Source organism: Theropithecus gelada, chromosome 5 (genome assembly GCF_003255815.1).
Source record: "Theropithecus gelada isolate Dixy chromosome 5, Tgel_1.0, whole genome shotgun sequence".
Classification (NCBI taxonomy): Eukaryota; Metazoa; Chordata; class Mammalia; order Primates; family Cercopithecidae; genus Theropithecus; species Theropithecus gelada.
Window position 1 is genome coordinate 73569030 of NC_037672.1, and position 16554 is coordinate 73585583.

The 16554-nt window shown below is 34.0% G+C and overlaps 1 protein-coding gene across 3 annotated transcripts in view; it reads left to right on the plus strand.

Moving 5' to 3' along the window:
* Positions 1 to 16554, plus strand: part of YTHDC1 (YTH domain containing 1) — a 40130-nt gene that overhangs the window by 15989 nt on the left and 7587 nt on the right. Inside the window, exons 5-15 of one of the 3 annotated variants that reach the window (XM_025385477.1) lie at positions 961 to 1050; positions 1508 to 1561; positions 2158 to 2252; positions 4061 to 4169; positions 4247 to 4364; positions 10141 to 10225; positions 11424 to 11590; positions 14123 to 14205; positions 15386 to 15422; positions 15495 to 15558; positions 15667 to 15729. In XM_025385477.1, coding sequence (XP_025241262.1) covers positions 961 to 1050; positions 1508 to 1561; positions 2158 to 2252; positions 4061 to 4169; positions 4247 to 4364; positions 10141 to 10225; positions 11424 to 11590; positions 14123 to 14205; positions 15386 to 15422; positions 15495 to 15558; positions 15667 to 15729 — 965 coding nt within the window. The remainder of the gene's footprint in view (positions 1 to 960; positions 1051 to 1507; positions 1562 to 2157; positions 2253 to 4060; positions 4170 to 4246; positions 4365 to 10140; positions 10226 to 11423; positions 11591 to 14122; positions 14206 to 15385; positions 15423 to 15494; positions 15559 to 15666; positions 15730 to 16554) is intronic. The other 2 variants (XM_025385478.1, XM_025385479.1) reach the window with 2 other exon arrangements.

Genomic DNA, 16554 nt, shown 5'->3' on the forward strand with positions numbered 1-16554 from the left:
AGTACTTAAAGCTTTTTAAATAGCTGTCATTATATAGTGGGTTATTGTATACATGATCACTGATTATTCTTTTTCAGCTCTCCATTGTTTGTATAAAAATAAACATGCATTTTTTTTCTTCTTATTCCCTTATCTCTAAGCTGAAAAGTAAAAGGAGCTTATCATGGTAAAATTAAGATAAAAATAAACAGATAGGAGAGCTGTATTCCATTTCAAGTCCTCATGTATATGCTTATAAAGTTCCAAACTAAGCTTGGGACTGGTTCTTACATGACAGGTAATCCAAACCTTTTCTATTTACTGAAGATTTTCAGCTCTGTTACAGAGATACACAGGCTACCATTAAAATTGTAGGGGTAAATTTTAAATTGAATTTGAAAATAAGAGCAGTAATCCAGGGAGGAAATGGCTAAGGAGAATGAAATAGAAGACACAAAAACAAGCAGTGACAACCAGAAGGGAATCACTAATTATGGTATATATATTTTTTCCATTTGTAAAGCTTTGGGTTCAGGGGTTTATCACATCTCTTAAGATAGAATCAGAATTGGAATTGTGATGAAGAATGGTAGTGGAGTTTTAAAAAATAAGGACTTAAGACAGTGTTACTTGGTGTGTAGAAAGGACACAGTTTTGAAAGAAATTGTTTTTGCTTTGCAAATTTTTCCCCCTCTTGGAAAACTGTATTCACGGTCACCTATATATGCCAGTAAAGGCCCTGACTTTGTAGTTATTTCATTTGTTTTTATTTGCTTGAAACTAATGAGAGAAATAAGATGCCTGTACTTTTAAAACAGTATTTTTAAAATAAAACATTCTTAGGAAATTGAGGGATCAGGAGAGGAGCACAGACTAATAAAAGGGCTATGCAAAAACTAGACATGTAATGATACATTCTTGTTTGATTACTTCTCTTCGTTTCTATATTGTGATTTAAAAAAAAACTCTTGTTCTTTTTAGATGAGAAAAAGAAGGAAAGGAAGAGAGCTAGAGGCATATCTCCAATTGTTTTTGATAGAAGTGGAAGCTCTGCATCAGAGTCATATGCAGGTATTCTCATTTTGTGATCATATCTGACTTGATTCTAATGTAATCTGCTTTAGAAAGCGTGTGGAGGCTGTAGTTTAGTGTGAACTTGTTGATGTCCATTAGTACTGATTTTTGGCATGTTCAGTGTAATAATTCTAGAGAAAACTAAGCTTTTTCTTATTATTTTAATCCTGTTCTGTTACTGCTTAAGTGGAATTTTCACTTTTTTTTTCTTGGAAGATGATGATTCAGTGACTAGTTTTCTGAGTGGGAAACTGTTCAGACACATACTTTTAAAAAAATCCAAACAACCCAAAAAGCAAAACACTCGTACACATTGAGAAGTTTTTTTGTGTGTGTGGGTGCGCCAGGAAGAATAATTTGTCTTGAATGAGAATTTTATGTGACAAGACTGTAGAAATTTTGTCTTATCTCTATTAAAGCTCAATCTGAACAAATGTACTTTGGCTAAATACAGGTTCAGAAAAGAAGCATGAGAAATTATCATCTTCCGTTCGTGCTGTCCGAAAAGGTATCATTTAAATTTGAAATTGTTTTCATTGCATGCTGCACAGTTATTATTTTGCCTTATTGGTTCTCCATTAATAGCTGCTTTTAATGTAGTAATGTTCCGATATATTACATGAAGCAAAAAATAATATTTTACATTGAAAGCTCTCTGTCTGCTTCTTACTGCGTATCTTTTAGAATAATGCCAAACATTTCAGGATATTTTAGTTTTTGGACAAAATGGGATGGGTGTATGTGTGTATATGTGTGTATGTGTTATATATAGATGTGTGTGTATATTTATGTATGTATATAATGGTCTATTATCACTGTTGAATCTGAGTAAGAAAATCTGTAAAACTTGGTAACCATTTTCATACTTAAATATGGATTTGATATATCGGAACATCACTAGGTTAGGTTTACTTTCTTGCAGTATGCTGGTTGTCTTTTCTTAGCTTTGCTTTATTACATGTCGTGGCTTAGCTTTCCAGGTTGAATGGGTGATTGTTTTAAAAGTTTAGCTGGGTTGTGGAGGGCTAATTTCAATTAGTACAGTTTTGATCCCTTTGTGTGATAATGGCCTGTGGTTAATTGATTTGGGTTTCTTTTTTTCAGATCAAACCAGTAAACTCAAATATGTGCTTCAGGATGCAAGATTTTTCCTCATAAAGAGTAACAACCATGAGAATGTGTCTCTTGCCAAAGCTAAGGTATTAGCATCAGTTCTGTTGAAACTATCCTAATATTAAAATTTTTAAATGGGAAAGTAGACTTGTATTGTATCAAGTAGCATAGGTATTACAGTTTTCATTACGGCTTTAAAGGTCTACATTGCAATTACCACTTAGGATCTGGGTTGTAGTCAGGATCTGGGTTGTAGTCAGGCAGCCTACTTGTAATTTGAGTTTTCTTTTTTTTTAAGATGATTTTAGGAGTCAGAATATTAAATGTTGAAGGCTATACAGTTTAACTTTTTGCTGTAAAAGATCCTGTTTCTGTTGATTTTTGTTTTTGTACTTCCTCAGTGGCTCGTTTATTGTGCTAACACTTCTAAAAGTACCTCTAGTTAACCAATTACTGTTTTATGTTGATGGTTGATGAATACTTTGAAGTTCTTTTAAAATCATTCTTTTATGGAGAGTTTTATTTTTTAAAATTAAGATCATTGGTGTTTAGAAGAAAAAGGAAGAATTAGTTTAAAGGCCCACTCCAGACTTTGCAAAAAGGATATGCATAGTTGCTGTAGGATGTTGTAAGATAGTAATTTTCTTTTTATGTTTGGCTACAAAAATACATTTGTGTGTTATACTAGCAGTTATAATGTTTTGCTATTCTTGGTTTAAATTGAGTAACTGTATAGTTTCAACTGATTTTCAGAAACTTAAAACTAAAGTTAGACATTTTTCTAACGATATTTTTGTCAATATTCTATATTTCTAACTTAAGGACTACCCATAAAACTTTACAAACAGAAGGAAACGGTACACCAAATAGCCTTATTCTGCTCTCTAGCTTAAGTGGATTTAGGCAGAAGTACACTTAGCCCTCGGTATCCACAGGATTCCCCATCTTTCGATTTAACTAACTGGATTGAAATAATAGGAGAAAAAGGATTGAGAAATAACACAACAGAAAATACAAACTTAAACACAGTATAACAACTGTTCACATAGCATTTACATTGTATTAGGTATAAGTATTCTAGAGGTGATTTAAAGTATATGGAAGTGTATGCATAGGTTATATGCAAATACTATGCCATTTTATATAAGGGACTTGAGCATCCTCAGATTTTGGTATCTGCATGGGTCCTGGAACCAGTCCCCAACAGAGACTGAGGAACAACTGTAAGCACTTAGTTTGAATGAGATGTCATTTGTATGAGCAGATTGGTGTGAGCTGAATGATAACATCTGCCTTATTATTCCATTTCTTTTTATCTTTTATGAATGAATAATTGGTTAAAATGCTTTAGAAATTAACAAATATCTTCCAGCTCTAGGTAGAACATAGGCCTTTTCAGTCAAACTATTGATACATAAAAATTTGAACTTAAAAACTGCTTTAAAAAAACGAAGTTAAATAGAAAAATGCTAGATTCTTGACTAATACAGTAATTTTTAATTAGGCACAGTTTTTCAAGAAGACAAACTTCTAAGTTGCAGTTCACCTTCAAACAGGATGTATTTACCACAGTAAATCGTTGTAATATTAAAATAATTGTAGGTGGTTGGTTTCAGTATGTAGAATTCTAGTCCGTTAGATTTGAACCTCGTCTCCATGTGTTTCCTAGTTGCTTTAATAATTTTGTAAAATTGGTAATTGTCTACATTTTTTCCCTTAGGTTTTTATTATTTTGACAGCTGATAAATAAAATCTTTCTTCATTATAGCTTACTTAAATTGAAAGCACACCAAAATATGTAGTTTTTTTGGTTGTTTGTTTTTCGCAAACATAACTGGAAACACAAAAGAGTTGTAATTAATTTCACTTTGTGATCTTTATGTTATTTATATAGGGTGTATGGTCCACGCTCCCTGTAAATGAGAAGAAATTAAATCTTGCATTTAGATCTGCAAGGAGTGTTATCTTAATATTTTCTGTCAGAGAGAGTGGAAAATTTCAAGGTAAGAATAAAAATAATTTGGACATATAAAAACATTAATTATATTAGCATCTACATATTATGATATGATTCTCTTAGGGTTTGCAAGACTTTCTTCAGAATCACATCACGGAGGATCTCCTATACACTGGGTGCTTCCAGCAGGAATGAGTGCTAAAATGCTGGGAGGTGTCTTTAAAATTGACTGGATTTGCAGGTAAATTAACACTTGAGTATAGATAACTGAAGTTTTGAAAACGCTGCCAGTTTAGAATAATGTGTTAAAGTAAAAACATCATCATATGCATATCTTACCTTATTCAGTATCTTTATCTAATGTGGGACCCAACAAAGGTGTATTAAGTCTGAAGTTTTATGTATTTGATTTGTTTTGTATATTAGTAATACAGCAGTAAATGAATTGGACATTTGCTTGAAATGTTGTCAGGCATATCTATAATTTTAGTGATTTAACATGTCACTTAGCTATTGTGGAATAAGTACTCTGACTTGGCTAACAATTTCGGAGGTAACTAGTTTAGTTGTGGACAGTATTTTTTAAGGAGGTTAGCAAATGATGTTTAGTTGCCATTGTGATCTTTTAGAACTGAATTAAGATTTAACTATATTTATTAGAAAAATAATCAGGCTTATTTTGAACACTGAGTTGTCACTATTTTTAGGTCCTTACTGCATACTGAATTATTGTACACAAGAGGCTCATTATTTAAGTGATCTTTATGTGGCATACACAAATCTGTTACCTATAAAATTAATTTTAGTTAAAAAGTGTCTGAAAGGAGATGGTTACTTTGTGAGTTTTAAGTTGTTTTTGGGTATTAGATCTTGATGAGCATGAAGGACTTGGATGAAAAAAAAGAAAAATGCTATGCATATGAAAGAAAGCAGCCTAAGTCAAGAAGAGCATGGAAACAAACTATGGGCGGGGCGGGTGGGGAGGGCATGTGGTTGTGTGAGTGGGATAGGGAGCTACCTTTTTTTATGAAGGAGATGGTTAGGAAAAGAGAAGAACAAAGGGCAAAGATGGATAAGAATGAATGAATGTGAGTCAGCCTAAACGTTTATTGTAGGATAGTGAGGAGCTGTGAAGATAGAGGGGTGATATATTACAAATAGCATACAGTCACTTGCTGCGTAGTGACATATCCATCAAGGAAGAATCTTGTCCCATAAGACTGTAGGATTTGTAAGAGGTACCTATAATACCATATTTTACTGTACCTTTTCTATGTTTAGATACACAAGTATTTTCATTGTGTTACAGTTACCTGTGCTATTAAATACAGTAACATGCTGTGCAGATTTGTAGGCTAGGAGAAATAGGTCATACCATATATCCTAGGTATGTAGTAGACTATACCATTTAGGTTTGTGTAAGTACGTTCTGTGATGTTCACACAATGAAATCACCTGATGAGTGTATCCCTGTCATTAAGTGACACATAATTGTATTAGGTTGATAATAGCATAGCAAAAAGCTGTGTGCAGAAAAAATACTCATCCCATTATTACTTTCTGTGGGGAAGAGTTGGAAATCATCTAAATTCTTTGAAATAGAAAATTAGTTAAACAGATTATAGTTTGTTAAATATATGTGGAAGTAATCTTGCACATATCAGCATAGAAAGGTATAACATGAAAAAATCCATAATTACGGTATTGGAATGCAGTGTTAGGTGGTGAGACTGTTAGTATTATCTCCCACCTCCTCTCTATTACCCCCAGGGATTTTAAAATATAAATTTAATAGTTTTTTTGAAATCAAAATTAAAGTTGAAAATCTGGTGACAATTTATAGGGAAAGGGAGTGATTATTTTTCAGCAGAGAGATGCACATTTTTATTTATTTTTTTTGTGTGTGTGTATGTGACTGCTCTGTAAAGGCTAGAGGAAACATTGTAATGTAACATATTTGCAGGTGTTGCTTTCTTGAGAACAGGAGAGAAAATAATTGCCCATTTTTACGTGGGTTGCAGCAGATTTTGTTTTGAATGTTATTTGTTCTGTTAACCTTCATTTTTACATTATTGATAAGGAAATTTGTTTCTTAAGATGAATTTAATTTTTCATGGATTATTCATTCTTCATATTCTTCATTGACTTACTATTCTACTGACTTGTTTGAAATGTATCAAGCAACTGAAGAGGTAGACAGACTCAAATTGTCTATCCTACTAACATGAGATGTGAAATTATGGGCAGTAAAGGGCTTTTATTATTTTAAAGTAAGTTTATGGGTTTACCTAGAAATAGTATTTTTACACAATAAAACTGTAGTTTTAATTTTTTTAATACTCGTAAGTTCTATTCAAGAGTAATTTTGCAATACTTTACAGTTCTGGAGGGCATGTGATATTTCTAACATTGATATTTTCCTTAGATAAGTCATTTGAACTCTGAGTTTAAATTCTCTATGTATACTGAGAGTTACGTTTGAGCCTCAAAATTAAAACGATTTAAATTTAATAAATACAAATGCTAAGGGCTTTGCTATCAATAACTAACTGCTGTTAATATATTTTTCTTTTTCAATATAATAGTTACTAGGTTTCTATTTAAATTGGATATAATAGTAACTAGACTTAAGCTTCTTTACCTGTGATCACTGGATCACTTGTATCAGTAGCATCTGATTGTTAAAATGCAGAATCTTGAGACCCACCTCAAACCTGTTAAATTCCTGATGGTTCAGGTAGTTGGTAGGCACATGGAAGATTGTGACCAGATTAAGTGTCATTTTAGCTGATAAAGAGAGGGAGGCATAAAAAGTGACTTCCTAAGGTTGCCACCTGTAATTAGCTCAAAATAAGGCATAATCTATGAAATACTGTTCATCCAGAGTTACATTTACTGACTAGATGTTATATTCCTTTCATGTCCATTCCAAATAACCCATTTCTCTTTTCATTTAGAGTCTCTCCATTTTTCTTTTTTTTTTTTTTTTTTTTTTTGTGAGATGGAGTTTCACTCTTGTTGCCCAGGCTGGAGCGCAATGGCACGATCTTGGCTCACCGCAACCTCAGCCTCCCAGGTTCAAGTGATTCTCCTGCCTCAGCCTCCCTAATAGCTGGGATTACAGGCCTGTGTCACCACGCCCAACTAATTTTGTATTTTTAGTAGAGACGGGGTTTTTCCATATTGGTCAGGTTGGTCTCGAACTCCTGACCTCAGGTGATCCGCCCACCTCAGCCTCCCAAAGTGCTGGGATTACAAGCATGAGCCACCGCACCCGGCGTCCGTTTTTCTTTTTAGCATTAATCAGCAAACTGCTGTCCAGCCTATAAGAGCCTCTGCATGGCTGGGCACAGTGCTTCATGCCTGTAATCCCAGCACTTTTGGAGGCTGAGGTGAGTGGATCACTTGAGGCCAGGAGTTCGAGACCATCATGGCCAAAAAGGTGAAACCCCATCTCTACTAAAAATGCAAAAATTAGCCAGATGTGGTGACGCATGCCTGTAGTCCCAGCTACATGGGAGGCTAAGGCATGAGAATCGCTTGAACTCAGGAGGTGGAGGTTGCAGCAAGCCGAGATCATGCTGCTGCACTCCAGCCTGGGTAACAGAGTGAGACTGTCTCAAAACAAAACAAAAAACTGTGCACAATTTTACATTGTTTTGTTAAATTTGCCGTATTTGCAGAACCACTTAGGTCAGAGAGTCCCTTACGTGTTCTCAAAGAACTCACAGTAAAGATAAGTTGCATCTGTATGCTTCATAACATAGCTGCTCAGAAGGTAACTGTTTGGTTGTTCCATGATTGCGATCTGAGAAGAAAGGATAAAGAAAGAAGGATACATGGATCACAGACCCTTCCATTTTCTTAATTCTGAGCCCTGTTTTGCCTCAGACTTCACAGTTTTCTGTGATGTTCTGGCTGAGATTAACTGTGTTGAAACAGTGCACAGATGTCTCTTGAATATAGTTGGAACCAGTGCCACCAAAGAATCTCAACCCCAAATGATACATCTAGCTTGGCCTGTGCTTTTACTTCTACTTGGATTATGGGTATTTACTTGCTGATATTTAAATAACAGTCATAATCCCATTAATTTATAACCTTCTTATATTTTGTTGGCTGTAGATTTTCATTTATTCCTTTCCTATAACTGTTTTAAACTGGCAATTAGAAGAAAAATTTTAATTATTGAACAGAATACAAAGAAAACTAGATATCTGACTCTGGATAGTCAAGCTTTGGTGTGGACTTGTTCTAGTCTTTCTGCTTCCGACATCCTGAAAAGGGGAAAAAAAAAATTCAGTATTTTTGACTCACTCTTGATGGGTGAAGTAAGGTGTATATTAGAAAAAGAAACCAAGCTTTTAAGTGATACTTAGTGGGTATTTTCATTACTTACTGACCACTCTTCCATGTATATATATATCACTACCATCACAGAACATACCACCTTGTTAGTTTAACTCTAAAATACTTCTGTTTCCCTGGAAAATGTCAGAGTTTTTCCTGAGGTTTACAGAAAGTTATATAAGATCTGAGCATTCAGGCCAGGTGTGGTGGCTCACACCTGTAATCCTAGCATTTTGGGAGGCTGAGGTGGGAGGATTGCTTGAGCCCATTTGTTTGCAACCAGCCAAGGCAAAATAGTGAGATCCAATCTCTAAAATAAATTTAAAGAAAGATCTGAGCAGTCAGTATTCACTTTCAAGAAAATTCATGTAAGGTTATGTGGCATATTCACTGGGTAAAGTTACTTATGTTTTCCTTTTTCTATTATACCTCTGTTCTAGCCATTCTCTTTGTTTCAGATGTATTCCTGCCTTAGTTCTCTACATAATAACCTGGGTTATTTTTCTTTCAAGCTTAACTCATGTACCACTTCTTTCATGAAGCATTTTGTGATTATTTTTCTTTCTTTGAAAATAGATATGACCATTCTTATTAAAAACAAAACAAATCTTCTGTATTGTGCACATAGTACCCATTCTCTTTGAAAATTGTGTGTGCTTGTTTTTTTTTTTTTCTTTGATGGCTATGGAAGAAAGGTTAGGGATATAAACTCTTTTATCTTTCTCATCTTTGTATGTCCTTTGGCTGAACAGTTTCATTTGTGTTGTAGGTACAGTGAATAGTTCTTTAAAGTATTTATTTATTTTGGCATTATTTGTTTTATGCACAGGCAGATAAAACCTTAAATACTGTTAATTTACAATTATATCTTGGCAGCTAACAACTGTTGATTTTGTGTCATCTTTGTATTCATGTGACATTGTGTTAGGTTGACAAAGCACTATAAAAATACAAGGTATCTTTTTAAGTTTGGTGAGACCATTTTGTCCTATGGCTCACAGATCTTAAAACCAGGTTTTTAATATTTAAATTATGTAGATACTGCCTTTGAGTTTCAGTAAAGGGCATAATTAATATAAATATATGCATTTATAAATAATTTATTGCACAACTCAAGCCATTCTATGGGTGGTGAAGAATATTGCCATATTGAATGAGGGAGTACACTTGAACAGGGAAAGCAGCCTCCAACCTCCAACTGAGAATAGGGGACACTTCTATTTTCATTTGGTTTTAATAGCTGGGTTAAGGTACAGCTTCTTTTTGGTCAGTTTTAAGTTTTTTGAGGTCGTAGAGGAAAGGGATATGCTGAATATTTTATGTGTCATTTCATTTGCAAACTGCGTAAAACAACTATAAAGTAGATGGTGATATTCTTTTTTATCAAAGGAATAGATTCAGGCTCAGAGAAGAGAGCAGGCTGGGGTTTAAGCCCCGAGTTATCTTGGTTCTCAAGCCCTTGCTCTTAAGTTTTTTTTAGAAAACCGGAGAATATGGAAAGTCTCTGAAGAGGCTTTCTGTAGGGAATAAACTCAACCACTGTAAGTGATTTTTAAAGTTTTAGTCATATTTAAGTTACAATTAATACAGGAATTCACTGCTAGAAGTAGTATAAGGTCCTTAAAGGATTCTGCAGAAGAATGTAATTGATATTACTTTGTGTTTAGGCGTGAATTACCCTTCACTAAGTCGGCTCATCTCACCAATCCTTGGAATGAACATAAACCAGTAAAGATCGGACGTGATGGACAGGTTTGTGGTTTTAATTGATTCTTTAAGAAGCACATTTAATTGACCCTTTTAGAGGTCTTCATTGATGTATTTGTTTTAACCATCTGAGATCATGTGAGAATTTGAAAAAATAGTCTTATCTGAAGTTTATAATAACTGATTAAGACTAATAAGACATCCATTAATGTTGAAATATAGGCAGCTTTGTATGGTACTTTCATTTGATATAATTGAAGAAATATTTCTAAAGAGAATTTGCCAGATTAAAAAAATTTTTTAACTATATTATCACTGTTTAACAGATTCTTCAGTTTCTGTAATACATTTTAGAATTGCCATTTAGTATATGTGCTAAAGTTTTCTGAGTAGAAAGCAGCTTTCTGAAAAGATTAAATATATGTACTCAGGTTTTCAAGTCTACAAATGGAATTGAAAATGTAGAGTAATTGAAAACCAAAACCTTTGACCCTTGTAATTGTCACATGTAATTCTGAACCAGAAGTTTTGTTTTATTTTATTTTTTAATTTTAATTTTTTTGGAGACCAGGTTATGAGAGTGGCAAATTTTTGTATTTTTGGTCAAGACGGGTTTCACCATTTTGCGAGGCTGATCTCAAACTCCTGGCCTCAAGCCATCCACCTGCCTGGGGCTTCCAAAGTGCTGGAGTTATAGGCATGAGCCACTGTGCCTGGCACACAAAAGCAATATGACATTTTATTGCTCATAAGTAAAAATGTTTTCACTTTTTCAATTACAAATAACTGAAAATGATTTAATTTTAAAGAGCCCATAGATTGGTCTGCCTTTGTGGTAAATCTAATGTATTTCAGTGCACTTAGATCATAATTATCAAAGTTGTTGGTACACACACTAACGTGTTTTTTCTCCATTGTATTAAATGACTTTGTCCTGGTATTTTTGTATTTTGCACAAAGAAATAGTCCCTTCTTTTCAGAGGGTGATTGTCACAGAATTTTAAGCAACTGCATTTGTGTATTTAATTTTGGCGATTCTACACTTTCAATTTTTACCCTTTATATGAATACACAAAACACTTTTGAAATGTTTCATAAATCTGGAAATCTTACTGGAATTGCATATGATCATCAACGTGGGAACAAAACCTCCAAGTCAGTTTTTGTTCTGGTACATCAGGAAAGTGCAAGTCTGTTGAAAGGGTCTGTTTTTGTTTTATAAATTACTGCTTTCCTATTCTAGGAAATTGAACTTGAATGTGGAACCCAGCTTTGTCTTCTGTTTCCCCCCGATGAAAGTATTGACTTGTATCAGGTCATTCATAAAATGCGTCACAAGAGAAGAATGCATTCTCAGCCCAGATCACGAGGACGTCCATCCCGTCGAGAACCAGTCCGGGATGTGGGAAGGTTAGAAACGTTCTTTGGACTGATAATAGGCACATGTATCAGAATAACATGATGGAGGAATATGATTCGTCAAAAGTTTGTCCTGCGGTAAAGAAGAAAGAGAAAATCCTCAAATCAAGCTGCATGGACTAGTTTGTGGCTTCATTGAGGATTTCACATGGTCACCTTGGTCTCAGTCATTTTTCAAGAGGAAAATGGGGATCTTTCCTTATTCTGAAAAAAGTATAACCAGTGATAACCAGTTTAGATTAGATAATACTCTGATAATACAATGTATACAATTGAAATGAGGTGTAGGCATTTGTTGCTAAGAACAGGCTAGAAAGGAGGAAGAGGAGGAAGTCTTTATTTGCAAAAATTGTTAATATTTTTTAAAAAGCCTTTTCTTTCAGGTATGTCTCTGGATAAGCCTTATCAGATATGGGACTTTTATAAAGGATCACTAATATTTTTTCAGAAGATGACGCCTCATTTAGAGGATAAAATATTTTAAGTTATTTTGATACTCAAGAGGAGCATTATTGGGACTATTTCAGATTTTATCACCGTGATGTGTTAATCCTATTGCCAAATATTCTCTAACATGTACCCAGTGAATTCACACATCTTGCTGAGCTTCTGAAAACAATAGGTTCTTTCCAAAGGGGATCAAGTGGCCCTGGGAGACCCGGCAACAAACCAAAAAGAAGGGCTGTTGCTGTGTCTGTTTACAACTTTTCCAGATGCTGGCAGTACCTGTGGACTTAAAGTGTTTTTTAGAGGATCGCCATGGTTATTGATCACTACTTTATGAACTAAACAGCATTTTCCAGAAAAAGGGGGTTTAACTTGTTACAGAATTGGAGAAGTCTTTGCAAAGGACTGATTTAAGCCCTTCTACCCAACACCTTCCCCTGTGTAGATTTGCATACAGCTAAATCTAAAATATTCTGCTAAAGACTATTGGATGTATGGTTGATGGGATGAAACCTTTGGTTAAATTTCCTTTTGGTGGAAACATCTTGTGGTAGGTACAGATAATCCAACAAGAGTCCCCATTTCTTTGAGCTTAAAAAGGACACTGTCGAGTAGGTAGGAGGAAACCTGGCAGAGCCCCTTATTTTTGGCCTAAAAGGACTGAGCACCAAGATGTCTTTTGAAGTTTTAAACTAAGAGGTTTCCAGTGCAATACAGTATATACAAGTGAAGTTTTTACCTCAGTTTTGCAATGGACTGCAAACTATACTTATTACACCACTACACCTTCTCTCAAGCCTGCCAGGGCCTCCATTTATGTATGTGGCTTACAGCTTAAAGTCAGTAGTTGGACTACTATATGAACTGTTACTATCATGTTTTATACCGGTCGTAAATGCACTCCCCAAACTACAGGAAAGCGGTATGTTTATTTTTTAAACCAGCTTTTAATTTTCTTAGTATTATTTATTGTAGATGCAACTGTTTTTATTCTGTTGGGGGGGCTTGGGATTATTGCACTTAACTTTGCAGTTTGAATGAACTGTGTTGAAAAAGTTAATGAAAGTAGTTGGTATTCAGACAAATAGCTGAAAACTAGTGAATGCCAGGTTGTTATCAAGTTTTTATTTGACATTAAGGGTAAAAAGATTTATTTTCTAAATATTTTGGACTTTTTTTTTTTGTTTAACTTTTATTAGCTGCTAAGTAAATTGAAGTGTATTTAATGATGTGTTAAGTAAACCCAATTTATGGAAGACAGTAAAGAACAGCCCTCTGTAGTCAGTAAAATTTCACCTTCTAAAGAATATATTTTGAACTAGTTTTATGAACTCTGTTAAAATTCTGACCCATTACTTGCCGATTTATAAAAAGCCAGTTTTATTTCAAGGCATTGTCTCTGGAAAAAAAAATTCCCTTAATTCTTAAATGTCATTAAATGTAGAAAGAAAAACTAAATGTTATTAAGGAATATTAAGAAATTAGTTTTTTAAACTATTAAGATTTTAAAAACTTTCCTGTAAAGTTGCTTTTAATAAGTATCAAATTTTCTGTATGATCATGTAAAAATCATAATTTTGTGCAAAGCAGAGGAAAAATAAATTCTTAATTTTGTTTAGACTTAACCTAAAATGACATAAGTTTTAAATATATAGATTTTAGAGTTACATATTGTACAATGATGATAGGTTTTTCTAATTTTTATTTTTCAACTGAATGGAGACTTTATTTGGGAAAGTGTTTTTAATTGTTAAACTGGTATTTAGTTTGAGAATGGCTCTGTTTACTTTTGTTTAGACTACTAAAATGTGATTTACATGTTTTGATTGGATTAGCCTGCAATTTTCTCATCATAGCATGAGATGGCAGAGAGTATCTACTTCCAGCATACATTTAAGGTTTGGTTTATAGGAATTAATTTGAGAATCAAAATGCAGGAATTTTAAAACTAAAAATTAAGATGTTAAAGTAAATAATGGGTTATGTTTTGTACTTATCTCTGTCAGAAACTCTTACTTTACTATTTGTTCTCCCAGCAGTTTTTGGTTTAATTTCTAATGTGTCTAATTTGTGTAGGCGTCGACCAGAAGATTATGATATTCATAACAGCAGAAAGAAACCAAGGATTGACTATCCCCCTGAGTTTCACCAGAGACCAGGTTAATATTTTATAATCCTGCAGATATTTGATTTCAAATTATTGGAAAAAAAATAAAATAAAAAAATTATAAACAACCCTCACAATCCTGCAGTTTTAAAAGTGAAAAAAATTCAGGACCTGACTATTTAAATCTTGGGAAATTTTAGTAGTTCTCATTAGTGTAATTCTTCCCTTTTTGTCCAGTCTATTCCAGTGTAGCTCATCATATCCTATTACCTGAAATTGCCAATTTTGCAAAAATGGAAACTTATCTGCACATGTGTTTAAGATTAAATGTAGTTATGAAAAGCAATTACCTTATATTCTATCAGGCTTTTTCATAAAAATCTTTTATGTCTTTGGAGAGGAATGGGAAATATTTGATACGTAATCTCTAAATGTAGCTTTTCAATTAATCTATCCCTTACTGGAGTTTGAGAGAGCAAACTATATTCAAGAAGGGATATCATGTATTTAGAACAGAGTCAGTGATGCACTTGTGAAACTTAGGCAGTTAGGAGATTGATGTTAGTGATCGTTGTAGCACTATTATGTAACAGGTGGCTTGATTAGCCTCATTCTTCCAAAATAGGATGTCCTGTTGTAGAAAGTGAAAATAGTTTTTCCCCAGTAACATGACCACTCAAATGTTTCTACATTTTAATTTGTTGGGTCCTTACTAAAAGAAGCAGGGGAAGGAATATTTTTCTAATCACCATCGATTTTTCATTTTCAGTGTATACATCTTCATTTTTGCAACTTTTGCAATTTTTTCCCTCCCCCTTAAGTTTACATTTTAAAAAGCTTACTGGTTTACTTGGTAAGGCCTACATATACCCAAGCTGGAAAGTAAACATTTAAGGAAGTCCTGTCATACTGTGTTCAAGATAGTTCCTGTGCCCTTACCTTCTCTGTGATGCAGAATGAAGAAATTTTCTGATTAGCAAGATTTGGACTGTGAACGTAGAAGATACGTATATGAAAGCTTCTCTAGCAGTTTACAATTCTATGATATAATTAGTTATTTTCTAGATTATCATGTAATCTGAGAAGAAAATTTGAAAATGGGATAATAGTAACATCACTTAAAGTACATATTTCATGGAAAGAATTGAAACGAGTGGTAAGGAAGGTTTAATTATAATGCCATAATAGAAAAATATAAATTTGATTTACTAAAATGCTTGATGTTTGAACAGGGTATTTAAAGGATCCACGATACCAGGAAGTAGACAGGTAAGTCGGGTTCACTCTTGCCTAGCTTTGAATTACATTCTTGGAACTAGTTTATGAATTACCTGAATTTAGTTTCACAAATCTTATTCCCAACAGACGATTTTCAGGAGTTCGCCGAGATGTGTTTTTAAATGGGGTAAGCATTTCATTTTATCTATTTAATGTAGATAAAATCAGGCTCTGATTTATTTTGCAGTTCTGTGATAATTTTTAATTATATTGACATTATCATCTTTCATTTTAGTCCTACAATGATTATGTGAGGGAATTTCATAACATGGGACCACCACCACCTTGGCAAGGAATGGTTTGTATTATTCTATTTTTATAAGTTACATAACTTCATTTGCCGTTCTAATATTTCAGGTGCTTACTCAGAATATGATTGTTATAGTTGTTCATTAAAGAGACTTAAACTGGCTGGGCGCCGTGGCTCACACCTGCAATCCTAGCACTTTGGGAGGCTGAGGCGGGCAGATGACCTGAGGTCAAGAGTTCGAGACCAGCCTGGCCAACATGGTGAAACCTCGTCTCTACTAAAAATACAAAAATCATTAGCTGGGTGTGGTGGCGTGTGCCCATAGTCCCAGCTACTCAGGGAGGCTGAGGCAGGAGAATTGCTTGCAATCCAGGAGGCAGAGGTTGTAGTGAGCTGAGACAGTGCCACTGCACTCCAGCCTGGGCAACAGAGGGAGACTCCATCTCAAAAAGACTTAAAATACAGATTTTTGGTGATAAATAATTGTATGCTGTCTTTCAAACTAAAGACCAAAAGCTCATTTGTGTTAATAGTACAGGCTTCAGAACTGTAATAGCGTATTATGGTAGTGATTAGTAGTGCAAAATCTGCTTGGGTTCAGATATATTTCTTTTTCTTCCCATCTCTGTGACCTTGGGTAAATTTCTTAATACAACTCTTAGTTTTCCTCATGTGTAAAATTCCGTAGTTGGCTTATCAAATATAATATTTAGTACTTACTCTGTGGAAGGCACTGTGCTTGTTCTGATTATGTCATGGTGAATGAAATTGACATCGTGATTGTCCTGGTATAGCTTAACATTTAATGTAGTAGTGTCATTCTCATTGTCAAGAAGATAAATTTACAAAGTACATGTTAAGTTTAGCATAGTG